This window comes from Orussus abietinus, unplaced genomic scaffold, assembly GCF_000612105.2.
Source record: "Orussus abietinus isolate OABI.00-Male unplaced genomic scaffold, Oabi_2.0 scaffold23, whole genome shotgun sequence".
NCBI lineage: Eukaryota > Metazoa > Arthropoda > Insecta > Hymenoptera > Orussidae > Orussus > Orussus abietinus.
Window position 1 is genome coordinate 798,653 of NW_019394258.1, and position 19,630 is coordinate 818,282.

Here is a 19,630-nt window from a genome sequence, read left to right on the forward strand (position 1 = left end):
GGATTTAGTTCGCAGAGTGGCGCCACGATTGCTTCGATTAAAAACCTAGCGTCACAGATAGATCCGAATGTAACTGCATCCATTTTGTCTTTCAGGTTAAGAACAGAGATGACTCTGGTTAAAAAATTATATTTGGATGGATCTAACGGAATCACCCAATGAGTGAGCCGATCTGATAATGCATTATTATAGCCAGTCTCAGATGGCGCAACTGCAAAATGAATGTCCGATATGTGGCGGTAAACGTATCTCGTCGATTTTCTGTAGAGTTTATCCGTGGCCTTAAGTTGCAAGATGATGGATCGCTGGTTTTAGATATAACTCCGTTGTGCAGATTATTCGGATAGCCTGTTAAGAATTGTAGCGGCGTCGCCGTAGAAAGGTGCCAAACCGAAAATGTCCAACTTTGACGAGAATCCATTTGGCGAGCCAGGCCTGAACGATCCTTTCTCGGTAAGCGATGATCCACTGACAGCCACATCTTTCTACCTGCAAACATGTTCTTCGACACTCGCATGCTGTAGCTGTCAAACTTGTCATAATTCTGGCACGATGAGTCACTGCTCCTCACCGATAACCTAGGAATTAACAGATTTTTTTAACCACCTGAAAGACATCGACATTTATCAAACTGCAACACTTGTTAGTTATCACTTTATTTTTTATTTTCAGAGCGGGATAAGTTCAAGCATGTATCATCGCTTGTCACCTTAAACGCATTATGTTGAAATCGTGCATGTGTATTTTATTGCTTTTTGATTACATTCCTCAATAATGTCCACTCTTACATCGAAGCTGCCTTTGAAGTTGTAAATGTCGTTAGCTTATATGGCATCTACATATCGAAGAGATAAGAATTAATGCATTCTGAGAATATTTATAACTTCCACGGTACAGATACCTAACTGTAGATTGAACATTAGAATTAAAATATCCAAGATTTAATGACCGCACGGAAAAGAAACGTAACAAATATCTGTAGACTAACCAGCATTAAAGACTAGCAGATGGTGCTTTTAAATATACAAAAATAATGGAAAATTGTGATTTCAGGATCCTGCTATAAAACGGGCTGTTAGGTCAAATCTTACTAACAGGGGCATCGAAGATTACAACCCCTTTGCAGAACAAAATCCGCAACAAGGGACCACGCAAGTTCGAGGTGCTTCAAACCCTCCTATTTATAGTTCAGTGTCCGCTGCACAGCAACCCGCTACCCTCCAACCTAGCAGTCAGGAACCACCACCGCCGTACAGTCGCAGTGCTCAGCAGTCGGTTCCAGAGACGTTCAGCCCAACAGACAATTCCAGAGATGTATATTATTTTTTCAAGAACCAATAAGCTAAATAAATGCAAAAAAAATGTTCACGATAATATCTAACTTTCTGCCCTACAGACTCGTGCTGGAAATTCAGAACAGAGGCCACCGAATGAAGAATGGAGAGCAAGGAGAGAAGAACCTTCCAGGAGTTCATCCTATATACGTATGTATCATAACAATATGTAACTAAAAATTATAGTAAACTGTATTGTACAAGTGTTACTATATTGTAACACTTGCATGCATTGTGTGCAACGATCTCAAAATTTTCAAATTTCAGCAAGTAGGAACAACTGGCCGCCGCTACCTGAGAAGTGCTGCTTTCAACCTTGCTTTCAACAGGACATTGATATCGAGATTCCTCCGGACTTTCAGAAAATCGTCCGACAGCTCTATTATCTATGGATGTGTGAGTTCTAAAGATGGACGTTAACTGTAAGTCAAGATCGGTTCAAGAATCTTTATTAAAATATTGTTAATTGCAGTCCATGGCTGTGTGCTCGTCTTGAACATTGTTGGTGGATTTGCCCTGATACTCACTGGGGAGAATTACTCAACATTCGGATTAGGTATTCTCTACCTCCTTCTTTTCACCCCTTTCTCGTTCCTCTGCTGGTTCAGACCTGCATATAAGGCTTTCAGGTACGTCCACGAAATTAAATCCTTCTAATCTAAGACCAAAGAAAAAATATCTCACTTTCTAATTTACATTTTCAGAAGCGACAGTTCGTTCAACTTCATGGTCTTTTTCTTTGTCTTCTTCTTTCAACTCATCGTGACAATCATCCAAGCTATTGGCATTCCTGGTTCTGGAACTTGGTAATAATATCACTTTATTACGATCCCGAAGAGAACATATCTCATTTTGTTTCTCTAATGTTACAGCGGAATCATAACAGCTATTGGAGCATTCGGTCATACTCCGGGAAGCATAATTGTTGGCACTCTTGTACTCTTGATTGCTCTCTGCTTCGGCATCGCAGCAGGTGGGGACCTTCTCCTACTGACTAAGGTGCGTTAATAATTTGCCAGTTATATATTTTTAATAAGCACTCCAATTAGCTCCTTTTTTCCACGGATTATAAAACTATTATAAATCACCAGTGAATTTATTTTCAGATTCACCGTATTTATCGCAGCTCAGACGCCAGCGTTTCCAAAGCCCAGCAAGAGTTTGCCTCAACATTCTTACGAAACGAGTATGTACAGAATGCAGCGAGCAATGTTGCAGCCACTGCTGTTCGCAATCAAATGGCTAATGCTGCAAACCAACCGCGCTACTAAAAGACATTTCCGGTCAGTCCACAGAATGTGTAAATCGCAACAATTCGCCTTTACATTATCAATGAGACCGGTATAGATCTCTCCAATGAATAAAACGCGCATTACGGCGTCTGCAAAAGTTAATAAAATCTAGGCTTAACGAGTTATCTTGACACAGAAAATTGGTTTTCTGCATGACGAGACATCTTGGTACAGGGAATTGGTTTTCTGCATGACAAGACATTTTGGTATAGTTTCAATATAGTTGGTCTCGCACATTCATTCCGGTTGACTCCAAAGTCCAATACTATAGATTCCAACAATCTTAACGAGAGTTATGAAGGGTATTTTGAAATAGTAGGGAAGTACCTACTTGTACAAGTGTTGTCGATGCATGATTTCTTGAGCTCGGAAAAAGTTTAAGCGAGTTCGGGACGCACATTTACGTCCAGAGATGTATAATTATTGCAAAAAGAGCTCTAACATTAGATAAACTTATAAACGAGGAACATTCTGATAACGAGATATGGACAATGTCTTTATCGACAAGGCATTTTCCTTCGCACTTAGCCATATCGTTTACGTCCGTTCATTGTGTCCTGTAGCATTTAATTATCAAGCCCACTTAATGACACTTTTCGTGCGCTTAAACAATTTATTATACTTTGAAGTAACTAATTGCTAAAAAAAAAAAGAACAGATCCTTGTTCCCTTTCAAGTATTATACTGCTTCGAAAAATATCATTTACATGAAATAATTTTCCACCACTTATTTTTAAAGCAGCACAGAATTAATTACAAGTTCACGGTAATTTATAATCGGAGTGTGTCTTCGAATGGACGTGGGACGGACGTGCATGATTTAGAAACATTTAAGAAATCAAAATGCGATGGTTGAACATTTTCTTAAGCGTCGCTCTAATGTCAACGTATTTGTTCCTTAATATTATTGTCCGTTTTCCACCCGTAATTGTGCTCTGACAAGTTTTTAAATTTTAATTAACGAGATAGCGCACCGTCTTGCTTAGGCAGGTTATAGTATTCTATTTGAGAATTAATAAAGGACGGCGTATTTTTAAAATACATAATTTTTCACTGTATATAACTATGTGCGAGAGTGCAGTGAAAGAATGACGAATCGCTTCGGATATCTTTCACCCAAAGAGGAAGATCTTAGGGAATAAATGTGTTTAAAGTTGAGATCACCAGTTGAACCGAAATTATTACGCCGACCCAGGCTTATTATTATTTTCATACGAATAATTTATTTATAGAAAAAAACAAACCACAAGGAGTTATCCGACTACATTTGCCGGTTTCAAACATCCGAACGTACAACTGCTGTTTACCTTGCCCTTAATCGTTTCTAAGATCTACTTAAATAACAAAACATCCAAACCGAAGAAACGACCGTACTGTAAAGTGGCTTCTTTTGAGATTTATTTTCCTCTTAAACGACATCTAACAGGTTAAAAACAGTTCAAAAGCGTGTTCCATTCACATGTATATACAAAGTGGGCCATTCATTTGATTCATTGTAATTTTTAATTGTCGAATAAAGGACGTTCAAGGCAAAGCTCCCGAAAATAGCGTCCCGTGAGTCGAGGAAAAAGAGAGCTAAGAAGATTCGCATTTTTTTTTCAACGAAGGCTGCGGTCACTTATAATAAAATCTACCGTCTTCGTGACAACGGCCAAACAGCATTCGCAGAAAACGCAACGAGTCTGAAATTAACTCCATCTCTTTCCCAGATAAGAAACGCTCTTTTCGTCCGATGCTTTAGACTACTAGACACGTTAGTAAAAGTATTTCAATGTACCTGTTCGCAACGTATATAGGCTGCTGACATACCCCTAGGTACTCATGTTTGTAGAACCGTGTCAGGCTCGCAAAGATTACGAACTGGACGGCTCATTTGGCACGCAGTGGTCCTTGGAGAAGTGATCCTCTCCACGTAATCCTGTCGAATACAAAAGTCAAGCCTGGACCGAGCCACCTATTATAACTGTTCGACGATGTCATGATCGTTCTTAAAAGAAGGCTTCAGTCCTATGCCGATATTGTCCTTCTGAGGATGTCTGGACCGCTGTAATTCTTTAGCAAAATAACTTATGGTCGTTTTGAGACCCTCCGCTAAAGGAACCTTCGGCTCCCAGTTTAAGTATTTCTTTGCCCGACTGATGTCCGGTCTCCTCCGTTGAGGATCATCCTCTACTGCATTGAGTTCGACAACCTTGCTACTTCCACCGACCAAGTCTTTTATTATCAGCGCGAACTCTGGAATGGAGTGGTTAAATGAAGAAGATTATAAAAGTGAGGTTATATAATTTATTACCACCTCGTACGAAGGTAATGCTTTCAAAAAATTCACCTTTTATTGTATGCTCGACAGGATTGCCAATGTTGATAGGTTGAGTGTAATTGGAAGCCATTAGAGCAACGAGGCCATCTACCAAGTCCGACACATACTGGAAAGATCTAGTTTGCTTTCCATTTCCATATATCGTGATCGAGTCATTCTGCAGAGCTTGGAGAATGAAGTTTGATACTACACGACCATCATCCATGTGCATTCTTGGGCCGAAGGTATTGAAGATGCGAGCTACACGCACGGAGACTCCTTCCTGCCTCATATAAGCATAACTCAAGGTTTCCGCTACTCGCTTGCCCTCGTCGTAACATGCTCTGGGTCCTAACAAAATATTGTTTGAAAAGAAAACTCTATGATTTATAAAATGGATTGCAGCTTAGAGTACATACCAATAGGATTTACGTGCCCCCAGTACGTTTCAGTTTGTGGATGCTCATCAGGATCTCCATAAACTTCTGAAGTACTTGCTATTAAAACGCGAGCACCGACCCTCTTAGCAAGACCTAATCACATAAACAATTTAATTAATTTTTTTCTAATTCATTAAGAAAAATAAAAAATGTATAGTTCCATGGAGGCTTACCAAGCATGTTTATAGTGCCTAATGTATTGGTTTTAATAGTCTTCACAGGATTCTGCATGTAATGAGGTGGACTAGCAGGACTGGCAAGGTGGTAAATTTCATCGACCTCGAGGTACAATGGTCTAACAATGTCGTGATGCACCAATTCAAAATTTTCATGGCCAACCCAGTGTTCTACGTTTCTCTTTCTTCCAGTGAAGAAATTGTCGGTCACTATAACTTCATGACCAGCAATCATTAACCTGTCCACGAGATGGGACCCTACAAACCCTGCCCCACCTGTTACAAGAATACGTTTTCGATCCTTATAATTCAATGACTTCACAAGCGGAAAATTCTTCTGTGCTCGATTCTCTATTTTGGCCTCGAGGCTTTCCAATTTACTTTCTAACTCGCGGATGCGATTTTTTGCTTCCTGCAAATCATTGACCTCCTCGCCAGGAATTTCATTCTCCCTCTCGAGCTTTTCCTCAAGCTTTGCAACTCGGAGTCTATCATGACGGAAGGTTCGTTCTCCTTCCATGTTTACCCAACTCTTGTAGAAGCATAAAACTAATAAAATATGACGCATTAGAAACTGAATTAAAACTGGAGAATCATTATACATTTAATTTGCATTTAATATATGGGTACGTAACAGGTTTTGGTTTTCACTTGATTTACTTATATCGATGACATTCCATTAGTCGGTTATAAAAGGAAAGATTATATAACTAACTTTTTCTTTTTAAAAACTTTGTTTGGATATAAATAACAGATTTAAATGTGACCTTAATTTTTCTACACCTGAGAAGACTACAATTTACAGGGTCCTCACCCAAGGTTATGCAGAGCACAAGGAAAAGGATTTGCTTCATTTTCCGCTGAGTAAGGACCATTGTCCTCCAAAATTCACATTTCTCAGACCACAAAGCTCATCTCTCCCGCTCGACCATAGTTCCGCGCGTCGCTGCAAAACTTCCGCTCACCTCACTCTTCAAAAGCGCTCATAGACAGTCGACCTGCAGGTTTACCGAGACATAACCTTGCCTTCGGTGGAAAAACCTGGAAGGAGTCCATACGGGGAGCGTGGGAGGGAGAAAGATCCACTTCGACCTGATTCAGACTGGGCGACAAACGTTGTGCAGAATGCGACAACCAATGATACCGTTGAATTTTTCTGATCTAACGGAAAGTAGGAAAATACGCGTAGCTCATTGGTTGACGCTTCCTGCTCGTTGCTGTCGCTCCCAATTTGAATCGGGCCTAAATCCATGCGAAATCTTTTACATGTTCAATTAATTACAGCTAGGTGACAGGAATCCTCGATAGATGAAGAATATGGAGTAAGTGTGTTCGCTACACTGAAATATCTGCTCTCTGTTCAGAATTTCTCATCTAGTTTAATCTACTCTGATTAAAAGATTGTCCAATCAGAATTGCCGGTCTAGAAGAATCGTTTTCCCATTGGCTCTTTCCCTTGTATCGGCAGTAACTAAACTGAAGTACGAACAACGTGTAAACGAGGAGCCAAATTCGAGCAGTCAATGCAGAAATCCAATATGGTGTCCACCGTTCAGCAGTTTACGTCGGATGTCCGTATTTTGAGATAAAATTAACCCGAGGGAGGCTAAGAACTACCAGTAATTATGAAAATTCGATTGAAACGTTCGTGCTACATTTAGGAACTTTATGCCACCCCGACACGTCGATTCGGTCATCCCGTCAGAGTCAGTGTCAAGGAGACGGTGAAAAAGAGCCCTTGTGCCTCACTGTCTATTCCGTTGTGTTTTAGCACTATAAAGGAGTGAGGAAACGAGAGGATGGAAAATGTTAAAGCAGAAAGCGTGGAGGAAGTAACCGAGCTGGAGGCAACGAAGGGTAAAGTCAAAGGTAAAAAGGATAATGTCGTCTCTGACCTCGACACTGAAGACATTAAGTCTCGATCCGGCCTGCAGACTGCGGAGTCTTGTAGTGAATCACAATCTAACGGGTTACACCAGGTCAATGGTGTTTGTGACTCGCCTAAAAGGAGTGACGAATCGGCTCAGGAACCTAAGAACGTGGAAACTAGTCATTCAAGTACACTCGGTAAGTTGTACCTGATCTTTATGATTTGCAGCTCCTGATTTTTATTCGACGGTTTACTACCCAGAAATACCAAACCTTGAAGTGACTTTGATCCGTTTTTAAATTATCACGTGACATTATAATAGAACTTGTACTGAAGTGCGTTTATAGAATTGAACGTTCAAGAATACCCGTTACTTAAAGTGCGTCCTTATTTTAGAGAAAACCGAGGCAAATTCTACAGTGACTAAAGACAGTGACATCAAATATGTTAGCTACTCGAGTGAATTGCAAATGCCAGATATTATGAGATTAATTCAGAAGGACCTAAGTGAACCATATTCTATTTACACTTATAGATATTTTATTCACAACTGGCCGAAACTGTGTTTCTTGGTAAGTTACTGAGAATATAAAACTGAATTTTTGGTATCTGACTTTAGATTATGTTTATCAGTATAAACTTCATATTTCTAACATAAAAATTTTGCTTTATCAAAGTGGGACTGATTTTTAATAATAATGTTATTCATAAACATTTGTTCTCAAAGGCAATGCATGAAGAACAATGTGTGGGTGCTATTGTCTGCAAGTTGGATGTCCATCGGAAGGTGATAAGGCGCGGATATATCGCTATGTTAGCAGTAGATGTAAAATATCGAAAACGCAAGATTGGCTCTAACCTTGTTAGACGAGCTATACGGGCAATGGTAGAAGACAATGCGGATGAAGTTGTTCTGGAAACAGAAATTACTAATCGACCAGCATTACAACTATATGAAAATCTTGGATTTGTGCGCGATAAAAGACTGTTTCGTTACTATTTAAATGGTGTTGATGCACTTCGATTGAAACTCTGGCTTAGATGAAATTCATCTACGTGTTTATGCCAATAGGATTTAAATAATTACAGTATCGAATAAATACCATCTTTATTCGATCCTGGCAACTGTGTAACTTCAGCTCGGTTACCTCTTATGCACCGGAGACAAGTGGTTACCTCCAAGATGTGCAACTTTATACATTGTGACAATGATTTAACCACATAGAAAAATTGGTTAGTCAATCATCGAGATTAAGGGATGGTCTCGCAATGTGCCGTAATTAAATTCAGTTGACTTGTGTCATCATGTGCATATTTTGCATCTAAATTTCATCTACTGTTTTGAATTGGAAAATCATTTTAAAACTGATTTTAGTTTTTACCCACTGCCTAGTGTGTGGAAGAATGTTTGCAATTAAAAATTTCATGACATTAATAGTACATTCAGGAAACGATTTGCTTACAAGTGTTTAACACACTAAAGTGATATAATGTGACAAAATCGAGACTGTGACTTGCATACCGATAATAGTCAATGTGTCTTTCCTGCGACATACAGAAGTGCACGGATGCAAAATTTAATGCAATGGAAAAAATCTGTAGCATTATTTTCCTATATTGTAAGTGAAGAATGTGCTTTCAATACCAATATATTCAACACTTTTTACAAATCTAAGTTTAAAAAATTATACAGTACTTCGTTTAGTACTGAATATTATTTATTAAAAATGCTACACAAGTTTGTTTCTTCTTTTTTTTTTAACATCACATCCATTGCAGTAAATATAGTATGCGTATTGATAAACATTCTGTAAATGAAAATTGAAAAAGTTATCAGCCGATGATGTCAGATAAAAAAAAAAAATGTTGAAATAAAGTGATATAAGGATTGTCTAATATTTATATATTATGCGAGATAATAAGAAAGTCACATTTATCATTGCGGGTTTCGATGCAAATGAGCTGTTCACAATACTATCTACATGCTACACCTTTGTATAAAATAAAAGCAAATAGATTATAATGTAACTATAAAAATGTAAAAAATGTTAATAAAAATGCGTCAATGTTTTTACATGTAGGCATATTTTAATTTTTAATATTTTGTTAACACTGTAGAATTTTATTAATGCATTTAACATGGAATTCAGATCACATGTAAATATACTTCCAAAAGCAAATACTTGATGTACTTTCATTATAATTTTTTACATAATGTGCTTATGGGATAGAATTTTTTGTGCTTTATATTTGGAAATTTAAACCTGTGGACATGAAACCGAGAGCATGATTCATAGCGACAAGCTGAAACGGATTTCTCATATACTAGAAACCCTCATAATTAAACATTCATAATTGCTTGGAGTTTTAATATTAGCTCCATCGGAAGCATTAGAAGCAGCGGAAATTTTGTTACACATGTGTAGTTAGGTTTATGCGCACGCACATAGCATCATGCCATGTTCCCGTGATGACCATTGATGACCATTAACAGACAGTAGCTTGGTATAACCAACTATAATCAACAATGAAAAACCATCGAAAAACCAATTAGAATTGTAAAAAGTGACGCACGTAATCAAGAAAAGTTCTGACCAGAGATGTGGGTGATTGCTTACGGGCAGAGTCGCGCGATTGCATCCTGTGCTGCCCTCTGGTTTCGTACGTTAGCTTTCACCGTTTTTTGCCCCCCATTTACGGGTAAAATAAATAAGGTAAGTGAAGGGTAAAATCAAAGAGTGTTCTTCCCTTACCATCAAAAGCGAGCAGTGTCGGTAAGCGTAGGTAAGCCACCACCGTCAACTGCCACATGGTATTACCATCACGAGTACGTGAGCCGCCAACGGCAACTGGTAGATGGCACCGCCATCGGAAGTGCACGTGCCCCTACCTAAAATTCGTTGCGCCGCCCTTGGGAGCAAAAAATGGTGAATGGTAACGTACGAAACCAGAGGGCAGCACAGGATGCGATCGCGCGAACCTGCCCGTGAGCAATCTCCCATTTCATCTCTGTTCACTCATCCAGTTAGTATATACATTAGTTCCAGAATTTTAAATTTTGGCTTATCTAACGATGCGAGCGCTACTTGTGGATAATGAGGGAACTCCAATCTTACGTGACCAAAACATTTTTTACCGATGTGAATTACGTCAAATGCTTGTAATTTTGCAATTAAAGTAAGGAAAGCGAAACAATACTCCGCCCATGATATAGAAAATATGATGTTTTTAACGTGATAAACACTAGCAGACGATAATTTTTAGTTGCAAAATTTCATTGAGTAATCGCTCTCAGCACTAGATCAGAAAAAAATTTGAATATCTTGGACTCCTTATATTACTTCGTGCTGACAACCTGACTTTTTGCTTTGAGACAGGTCCGTTACTTCCTGGACGACGGGATGACCTTGTAAAGCCAGTTATTACTTAAAACATTAAAAATAAATGGTTAAAATAAAAGGTAGTCCGATAGTATGTATTAAGAATTTTAATAATTAATATTGTCGGATATATAATACATAATATTAATTGAGACAGTATGGACACAACGTATAATTGGCGTGGTAAGGTGACAAAGAGCTTCTCCCAATTAACTGGGACAACTGGGGAGGTAGTTATTTTTCCCCACAGGACGAGGATTTACAAGGAGGTCATTGTTTCGCTTGTTGCTAGTCTCTATATCTTTCTCGCGTTTCAACCGACGTCCATTTCGTTTCCACCACTATCACCACCTTATTCCTCATTCTTGCCACCTTCGTTACAATAATATACTATTTAGTCTAATCCCTGATATATAACATGAACTCCGTTCACAATCGTAAAAAAGGATTGTGAGACGAAAATATATAAGTCGGACCGTCCCATCCAAAAGATTCATGTTTTTGCTCTTTATGGTTTATCATAATTTAATTCTTAATTAATTATCGCTCCTCTATTTTCCCTCTTCCTCGTTAGCGACCTTTTCCTCTTAGTATCTTTTGGTTTGCTGGTATTATCGTTTTACTTACTTTGTACACCCATTCTACGCAATACGCTATTGCTCAATAAATATTCGATAAATATATCATTGTATTTCATATAATATATGTATATCGTCGTAATCACTGTGTTATCATAGTAACGGTAATAATAATCACCCTATTATTAATATTATTATTGTTGTTCTTACGTCTTTCGTGCCGCGAATTTAACGTCTCAACGGTTTGTTTCCGCGTGCACGCTTTTTACCTCGTTTCCGTTATACGCCTAGGTATTTTCCGGTACTGTTTTATTAACAATATAATATCATTAACTGCAGCATGTACATTATAGTATTCTTTGTATGTGTCGTTCTTTATATCCTGAATACATGTTTCGTCCTCGTGCCTATCTTACCTATTACATTAGTTTAGGTATTTTTTTCTATTCGTTGTTTCGTGCTCCACCATTAGTTGCTTACGTATGAATTATCCCCTTTCTATCTGAAGTAGAACACTATATTTAGTGGGAGTCTAAAAAAGATCTTTCACGGAATACACTTTTCTACAGATTCGGTAAAGCCCTTCAAGTACTCCACTGTTATTGCGATTATAATATTGCTTCTACGAAAATATTAAACTTCGAGGGCTGACATTATGGAATCCAGAATATATTCAGGATGTTCCCTTTCGCTCTCAACGCCGACTATAGCCGGCATCCACGTAACGACCACCAAGGACCAACGCCGGCTATAGTGGGTATCTGTTACCGTGAATGACCGAAATTGGAGAATGTCGACTTTCACCGGTGAATGTCAACAGATACCAAATACGTCGGTGAAAGATCGAATATTTCATTACATTGTTGTACATTCGGACCCTCTCCAGTGTGTGTCGACAATCACACACCGGTGAATGTCAACATTTAGGTCAGTCAGAAATAAGGGTATTTAGCAAATATTTCGGACATACACTAAGCGACTATGTGAATGTTGACATTCACCGGTGAAAGCCGACATTCTCCAGATTTCGGTGTTTCACCGTAACATATCTACAAAACAACACCTAGAGATGAGCCAGCTTTAACCCCGCGGTAGCGAAGGGGTTAATCTTCTTGGAGAAATACAATAAAATATTATATTCCAAACGTTCCGTTCCCACTTTGGCCCTGACTATTATTTACTGGATCATTAATGGTTATACTTGGCCAATGAGAAAGTGACCAGCGGTGTGAAAATTTCATTTTAATTATTTTAAATTAATCAATGAACGAATCGATGATCACTAGATCGGACAAAAAGTCCAGAGGTCTTGGACCCCTGAAGTGGGGACGATTTCGATAGATGGCGCTGTATCTCCTTATACTACTTCGTGGTTTTCTTTTATACCTCGTATTCTCTAATGCTCGAAAGGATTTAATTTATATTAATTAGGGTTAGGTTAAATTAATTATTCGAATCCGGTCGCGTGGCGGCCGGTCAGCAGATCACTGCGGCAATACACGAATCTTTAAATGTATGTTCAAGGTGGAGTAACAAACGCATGCGCACCCGTTACTTATTTAGTATCGCTCCCCGTGTCTAGTGGCGCTAGTGTACCTTGACTTCGTCGAAGCCCTCTTCTTACGTATAGAACAAATAGGCTGGACAGGATATCAGCTATCCAGTATATAGTATATAGATCAGTGTATTGCAGGCGGTAGAATTTGAAAAATACCGAGCGCTAACTAAAGATGGCGCTGATATCCACAGCTCGTTACATGCATGCCGGTTATAGTCCGCATTGATATTTAAAGGGTTAATTACTATAAAAATCTTATATATTAGTACATGTTCTATACTTTCAATCTCTGACTTGTTATTTTAATACACAGCGCAGTGGTACGATTCAGGAAACTCGATTCCTAAGTCGTGCCTGTTGTAGACTGTTCGAAATATCTCGTTTATATCCCATCATATTCAATTTCGAAACTCGACCCATAAAAATATGCCTAGATGTCGATGCAAATGCATACGAGATTTTATTTCACGGTTGAGAACTGATAAAAAGTAAATATGAAAGCAGTCCCAGATAGAAATTCAGGATCGTCGTATGATGAGGAATATCGATTTACAAACAATTTTCAGACCATTTGCTGCATGAAATGTCTGCAATATGTGTACGCATATTACACAATAAGTTTTGAAGAAAAATTTTGTCACATCTTGGATCAAATATCAGCTACAGAGGCTGCAATTGTTTGTCAGCGATAAGTGAGATCAATTTAGCTGTACGTATGCGGACAAACATTGAGATATTGCATGTACTTAACTTTCTTTCATATTTAAGTATTTTTGTTTGGTCGTTGTGTACAGATATGAGTTCCAAATGAGCGACACACTCATGACTCGTTTCATGACCCTTTACGAGGCAAATTTCATGCTAATTTTCCATCACTTGTCTATCTGATGTGGGACGATATAGGCAACTCTTCCCTATGTACCCCCTTAAATAAATTAAATAATTCTATTTAGTGAAGAAAATTACTTCAACCAACAACTTGCAAAGCTTGTTGCCGATATCTAACGTTGCGTTGCTTAGCCATTGATTAAGATCTGGATAGAGGTATTTCGCGCAATTTAAAGAAATCAAAATCATTCTACAAACGGATACTTCTAATCATCTAATACTCATGTGTACAAGTAAATCAGGTAACACAATAATAGATTTATATAGGTACTTTAAATCATGAGAGATTATTCCTTCCAATGTCGCGGCGCCTCGGAGAGAAATGAATGAAGAAAATAACATGATAAGATGACGAGCAACCATTTTGTTAACGAAATCCTGCGTTGTAGCTATTCACATCCAAATGAAATTGGTTTCGTTAGTCTAGATATGATTAACTGCCCTGAAACCTGGAGTTAATATTTCTTTCAACCTCCAGTTAATTATTGGGTCATTGAATTAATTTTTTAACACCTCGATGAGTTAATCTTAGAATGAGCTTCTTTATTAAACAACAAATATGTAATTTACAATATAGTCACTATTAGGATCTATGGTAGATCTTAATATATTACTATACCTAAATTAATTATGTTGTTTAATAAAGAAGGAATTGCCTAGATTTGACTTATGCAAGTGTGAAAAAAATTCAACGACCCAATAGTTATTGTGAAATTGACAATGGTATAAATTGGTTACTTATTCTATAGTGTTATGGCTTACCAAATTTACTTGTTGCGCCCTCGGCATGAAAAACGATTTTATACCACTTTTAGACAAAACTAGCGCGTTTAGAGGGAAACAGATTTTCAATTGAAATGTAAGAAAAACATTAAACATTATCGGCACTCCCACGAATTATAGAGTTCTTATTCTCGAGTCGTCCAGCATTGACTAGTATTCTCTGTCTCGACTAGTTTATCTTACTCATTAAGCGGGGGTGGTCCGGGGTTGACAATGACGAATTGGCGTGACACGCATCAAATTTAGACCTTTACTCATACCTCGCTTTTATGGATAAATGATATCTTTTAATTGTTCAAAGACTACGGGTAAAAAACACCTTACTCCTCCTGCGCTGTTAAGAGGTTTGAAAACGTCGGTTTTACTTTTTTCTTTTTCCCGTTCAAACGCTAGTTTTCAGTCGTGGCAATATTATATAAATGGTTTTAGAACAAACCACTTTTAACTATACTCGGGAAAATATAATTTTCAGAAACTTTAAAAACTGCTTCTTTTTCAAAACCTCATTTTAAAATTGAAAGAGTGCTCATCATATAAAAGTCTAACGGCAATTCTCTGCCAAAATTATACCCTAGTAGCGCAAAATATTTGTCTCGTATTTTGTATATATTTCACGAGTACATAATAAACGTTTTAAGAATATTTAAAATTGAGATCACACGTTTGGCTCCCACAATGAAATAGCAGAACGAAAATATTGAACAGATTTGTATCTTCTTTCGATACCACGTGAAATCTTCAATGATAATTGTAAAGTAAATGATGTATTTTTATTATGTTTATAAATTAAACAATGTAATTTGGATAAGTGTTTGTAAACTATTAAACAGAATGTGTCATCGACATTTTTATCAAATATTTTAGATATATTCGAATGAAATCTACAAGACATCTTCAAAAATCTGTCGCTTGAGATATTTAACAACGAAAAAATATTTACAAATCATTCTGTGATAGCAGGTTCTTTTGGGATCAAATTTATCGCTCTTGGTTAAAGGTGTTAGTAGGTTGTGAAATGCGTTTTAATTGAAATGAGAGTAAAAGACAATGAAAATATATAGAAAATAATTACGGGACTGTTTTATAGTGCCGATTTTTTAATTAAATGTATTAGGTTGAGGTTGATAAGTGCCCGTCGTTGTTAACGTAACATAACATAATTAAAATGGCGGGAACCTGTTCCTCAACCTAATAGGTTGAAAAGAAGGTATGACAGGTTGAAATGAAGGTATGAAGATAGGTTGAAAAGGAGGATGGTGGATCTTAACAGCGCTCGGATTTTAATCTAATTTCTTCATCTAAATATGTTTATCTTATCTAAAAGCATTACGAAGTGAGGTATGAACAAGGGCTTTATAGTCCAGGAAATCTAGCATTTCACTACAAAGTAGTCAAGGCAAGACATTTCTATTAGCAAACTGCTTCCTTTTAACACGAGAAATAAATAGAAAGGAGTCCCCACGCATAAGATGCCAGGAGAATTTTTTACAGGAGGTTAAAGGGCACGAATATCGTTCTTTTTTTTTTGCGAACACATAAAAACACATGCACCTACAGAAAAATACCTGGAATAAAAGTTGAAGAGTACTAAATTTTCCATAGGAAGGTTTTTCCTCGATTCATAAACTTCATAAGGTCAATTGCTACGGCGGAAAGTTAAATGGAAGTACAGGCTAACATCTCATCGGACAAGACAACGGGGAGAAAAAATCTGTTAAAATTACAGAAAAATCTGTATTAACCCGTTAATGGGACAGTTCTTAACCGTATCGTGAATAATAATTTCCAACGGACAGGCTTCTGAAACTTTAAGGCTTCCATTTGTCTCCTTGCAGGTGTTTAGGTAAACGGAACTTCGGTACCTCGATCCGAGCGGGTGATTTTCTTTTAGCTTTCCGCCCTATCTATCGTTATAGAGTTTACAATAAAACCAAAGGCAACCTTTTAAAGAAAATAGAGCTCTGAAATTTTTATTCGAAAGATTTTTCCGCAGGTGGCCTTGTTTTTAAATTTTCGCGCCGAAGTAATTTAAGCGACCTTGATATCCCGTAAAAAATTCCACTCGAACGCTATGAATTTTTTACGAACTTTTTTAACTAATTTCCTATGTTAAATAGAAGCGATTCGTGGAGGGAAATGTCTTGCCTTAATTGCTTTAAAATCTCGCCATTTTCGTGTCGATTTTTCCAAAACTATCAGTAACGCATTCGACCGCGTTGGCAGACTACCTCGAAATACTCTCGACTATCTTATATAGAAAAAACTTCCGTACCCCCGAAATTGTCGAGAGAGCTAATTTCGATTTAAAATGTACGAATAACATTTAATGCACTTTCGGTTCAAGGCAGCTTGAGATGCTATACAGAAATTTTCAGATATAACAGCGCGCGCGTCCTCCTGTCTCTGCACGTGATTGCTAAAACTTATTAATCACTAATCTACGATTTCTTACATGCAGGAAACTTTCAGGGGTAAATATATAAGCTCAATTATAATTCGGGAGAGCCCAAATAGCTGGAGTTTTGTCTTCGTAACATCATACGCGAATAGCTTTGATGTTCTTAACTGAATTTAAGACAGTTACTGTATGGCCAAATTATAAGTGCCTGCATTATTGTATTACAACAACAATTTATATGTTGCAAAGTATACCAGACCAGGCCACAGAGAAGTTCGACCCAAATTGAACCGAACTTTCTGGCCCGCAATTTTCATTTCCAAATAGTTCATTTAACAGTTATTCATGTCCACTTTCAGATTTACCCGTGGTTGTAATTGACCTTAACAAACGGTTAAGCCTCTCAAAAACTACATCTAAGCTATTCAATTGTTAGTATACTGCTTAATGGGTTTATCTACTCTGTGGTCTGTGATTTCGGTATCAGTAATCGACAATTTATTAAGTTTTGTATACACAGGATTCCTCTGTTCACCGTAAAAGTTAATTCTTACATTGAGGCAAGACCGGGTTTGGAAGAATGGCATCGACTTGAGAAATATTGTTTAATTGGAAAGAAAAATTACTTATGTCATCAGGTGCGTATGTTGCCCGAAAACGGGAACTATTAGATCTACATACAGTCAACTAAATTATTCTTTTATAAAGAAGTACTTGAACGGTCGAAGGGAAGTAACCGTACATTCTGTTTTTTTTTTCATACCTCTTGTACACTACTTTGTCGTCATTAATGTCGAAGTCGAAAATGGATACCACATTCGTCAAAGCATGCCAGATAAACTGCTTCAATTAAAGTCTTAGAGTAACCCGGAGGTTTTGAAATTTGATACAAAGACTTTTAAGATCCGCTTTAGCATTAAGGATTTTTTGTATTGAAAACCATGCTAATTATTTAAATGTAGACCATTACGAAATATAGCAGGGCACTTTTGCCCCTATAATAAAGGTCCCGCTAATTTACTTGAACAGAATTTGTGTTAGGTTGTCCAGAGAGTTGTTGCAGTTTTGTTGCTCAAAATTTGATTCATTGTTGTCAAATAATATTGCTTTTGCCTTTATGTCCATGTTATGTCCCACCTTAAAGCGCAGACTTTTCTCAGACTCTACATTTTGACAACGGTAACTGTGTTTTAAAAGTCAATTTCTTCTTTACTTATACTGTTTAATTAAAAAACAGAATAAAAGGAAAATTGGAGGAATTCCTTGCACGAGTTAAAAGTGGCTTTAAAAGAACTCTCGCAAAATCAACGATGCATTTCATCCAAGAATCGATAACTAACGCAGAGTGCACTTGGGGTTCAAATATTTCGTGGCGGAAACAATAACCTTAAAGCTTAACAGTGTCTGGACGCTCTGTGGCCATTAACGACCACCATTTAAAGGTGTTATTATGTTTAAATGAATTGTTATGAAAATCTTGAGTACAACGGAGACATTAAGAAAAATAGCCTATTTTGCAAATACAGCATCAAATCGTGAACAGCAAAGACGGCAATCTCGACAACCTAACAAGATAGAAATGCGTAAAAGTACATTATTGCAAAGAAGATATGAGTAAACATGTACTAAATGTAAGAGTTCCGGCCATGCCCCAATGTTAAGAGGGAACCTCAAACAAAAACGAAACGCGAAACGACTAAAAGAGGAGAAAGTGTGAGTTCCACAGTCCCGGACCACCCAAATCGCCTCATGTCCTATCATTAAATACAATTACTATCGATTAATGCACTAAAGCCTTCAAGTCACTTGTAACTATCTTATTTATTCTAATTGGCATCGAAAATGTTCGCATAATTCGTAACTACATTATAATAGATTACTTTACTATTACAGTTCCCAGACCTGTCGGTTGCACAGGAACCAAAATGAGACGGACCGACGACTGATGAGTCGTTAAAGCCAGATTAAAAGTTGCGAAAAATTGCATTTAGCATAAACCATTCCCACATGAAAATTGCACAGTTCCTACGTAAATCAAGTAACTATTTAAAAAGAACGCTTAGCAACTAAATATTACATTAAACAATTTTTAAACAATGTTTGCACGATAATTCTTCATCGTATGTCCTCGTGTTACTGCGCGTATCCGTAACATCGAATCATATCCCTCAGCGCCTTTAACTTATATTTACATTGTTCCTTTTATAGATTTTAATATCATAGTAGAATCTCTATAGTCATACTAATTGTGGCAATAGTTACATCAACAATAGTCGATGAATTTATTATTATTATTATTGTTATTTTATTGTTATTATTATTAGCAGTGGTAGTAGTAGTAGTAGTAATATTATTATTATTAGTAGTAGTAGTAGTAGTAGTAGTAGTAGTAGTAGTAGTAGTAGTAGTAGTAGTAGTAGTAGTAGTAGTAGTAGTAGTAGTAGTAGTAGTAGTAGTTGTGGTAGTAGTAGTAGTAGTAGTAGTAGCAGCAGCAGTAGTGTTAATAATAGTAGTATTATAGATGTGATAGAATTTGTAATAACAATACTAGTAGCAGCAAAAGCAACGATGGTGGTGGTAGCAGTAAAGCAGTTGTATTAGTAGTAGCAGTAGTAGTTGTAGTAGTAGTAGTAG

The 19,630-nt window shown here is 37.3% G+C and overlaps 3 protein-coding genes across 5 annotated transcripts; 2 read left to right on the forward strand and 1 right to left on the reverse strand.

Annotated features, from left to right (window-relative positions):
* Positions 1 to 251: 251 nt before the first annotated feature.
* On the forward strand, positions 252 to 3,784 carry LOC105696699 (secretory carrier-associated membrane protein 5). The gene is made up of 8 exons (XM_012419389.2): positions 252 to 453; positions 1,054 to 1,314; positions 1,397 to 1,484; positions 1,602 to 1,730; positions 1,807 to 1,963; positions 2,039 to 2,140; positions 2,207 to 2,333; positions 2,441 to 3,784. The coding sequence occupies exons 1-8, from the start codon at positions 397 to 399 to the stop codon at positions 2,603 to 2,605; spliced, it is 1,086 nt and encodes a 361-aa protein (XP_012274812.1). The 5' UTR covers positions 252 to 396; the 3' UTR covers positions 2,606 to 3,784.
* Positions 3,785 to 3,829: 45 nt separating this feature from the next.
* Positions 3,830 to 6,538, reverse strand: LOC105696698 (UDP-glucuronic acid decarboxylase 1). Its single transcript, XM_012419388.2, has 5 exons — positions 6,356 to 6,538; positions 5,539 to 6,090; positions 5,345 to 5,458; positions 4,956 to 5,276; positions 3,830 to 4,861 (listed from the first exon to the last, which is right to left on the reverse strand). The coding sequence occupies exons 1-5, from the start codon at positions 6,414 to 6,416 to the stop codon at positions 4,584 to 4,586; spliced, it is 1,326 nt and encodes a 441-aa protein (XP_012274811.1). The 5' UTR covers positions 6,417 to 6,538; the 3' UTR covers positions 3,830 to 4,583.
* A 515-nt stretch (positions 6,539 to 7,053) lies between these two features.
* LOC105696711 (N-alpha-acetyltransferase 30) lies at positions 7,054 to 9,457 on the forward strand. 3 transcript variants are annotated; one of them, XM_012419405.2, is made up of 4 exons: positions 7,054 to 7,247; positions 7,313 to 7,608; positions 7,808 to 7,983; positions 8,139 to 9,457. In XM_012419405.2, exons 2-4 carry the CDS (start codon positions 7,341 to 7,343, stop codon positions 8,454 to 8,456), a joined length of 762 nt encoding a protein of 253 aa, XP_012274828.1. In that variant the 5' UTR covers positions 7,054 to 7,247; positions 7,313 to 7,340; the 3' UTR covers positions 8,457 to 9,457. The 3 variants fall into 3 exon arrangements, with proteins under 3 accessions (XP_012274828.1, XP_012274829.1, XP_012274830.1); XM_012419406.2 differs by having other exon boundaries at positions 7,056 to 7,185; XM_012419407.2 differs by having other exon boundaries at positions 7,056 to 7,160.
* The last annotated feature ends 10,173 nt before the right edge of the window (positions 9,458 to 19,630 follow it).

Bases quoted from the DNA above. Each gene is read 5' to 3' on its own strand.
- LOC105696699 (XM_012419389.2), top strand. From the start codon at position 397: ATGTCCAACTTTGACGAGAATCCATTTGGCGAGCCAGGCCTGAACGAT. The intron at 1,731-1,806 runs GTGAGTTCTAAA...TGTTAATTGCAG, and splicing joins GCTCTATTATCTATGGATGT to TCCATGGCTGTGTGCTCGTC. The intron at 2,334-2,440 runs GTGCGTTAATAA...ATTTATTTTCAG, and splicing joins ACCTTCTCCTACTGACTAAG to ATTCACCGTATTTATCGCAG.
- LOC105696698 (XM_012419388.2), bottom strand. From the start codon at position 6,416: ATGGTCCTTACTCAGCGGAAAATGAAGCAAATCCTTTTCCTTGTGCTC. The intron at 5,277-5,344 runs GTATGTACTCTA...ATATTTTGTTAG, and splicing joins GGGGCACGTAAATCCTATTG to GACCCAGAGCATGTTACGAC. The intron at 4,862-4,955 runs GTGAATTTTTTG...ACTCCATTCCAG, and splicing joins TGTCGAGCATACAATAAAAG to AGTTCGCGCTGATAATAAAA.
- LOC105696711 (XM_012419405.2), top strand. From the start codon at position 7,341: ATGGAAAATGTTAAAGCAGAAAGCGTGGAGGAAGTAACCGAGCTGGAG. The intron at 7,609-7,807 runs GTAAGTTGTACC...TCCTTATTTTAG, and splicing joins TAGTCATTCAAGTACACTCG to AGAAAACCGAGGCAAATTCT. The intron at 7,984-8,138 runs GTAAGTTACTGA...TTGTTCTCAAAG, and splicing joins GGCCGAAACTGTGTTTCTTG to GCAATGCATGAAGAACAATG.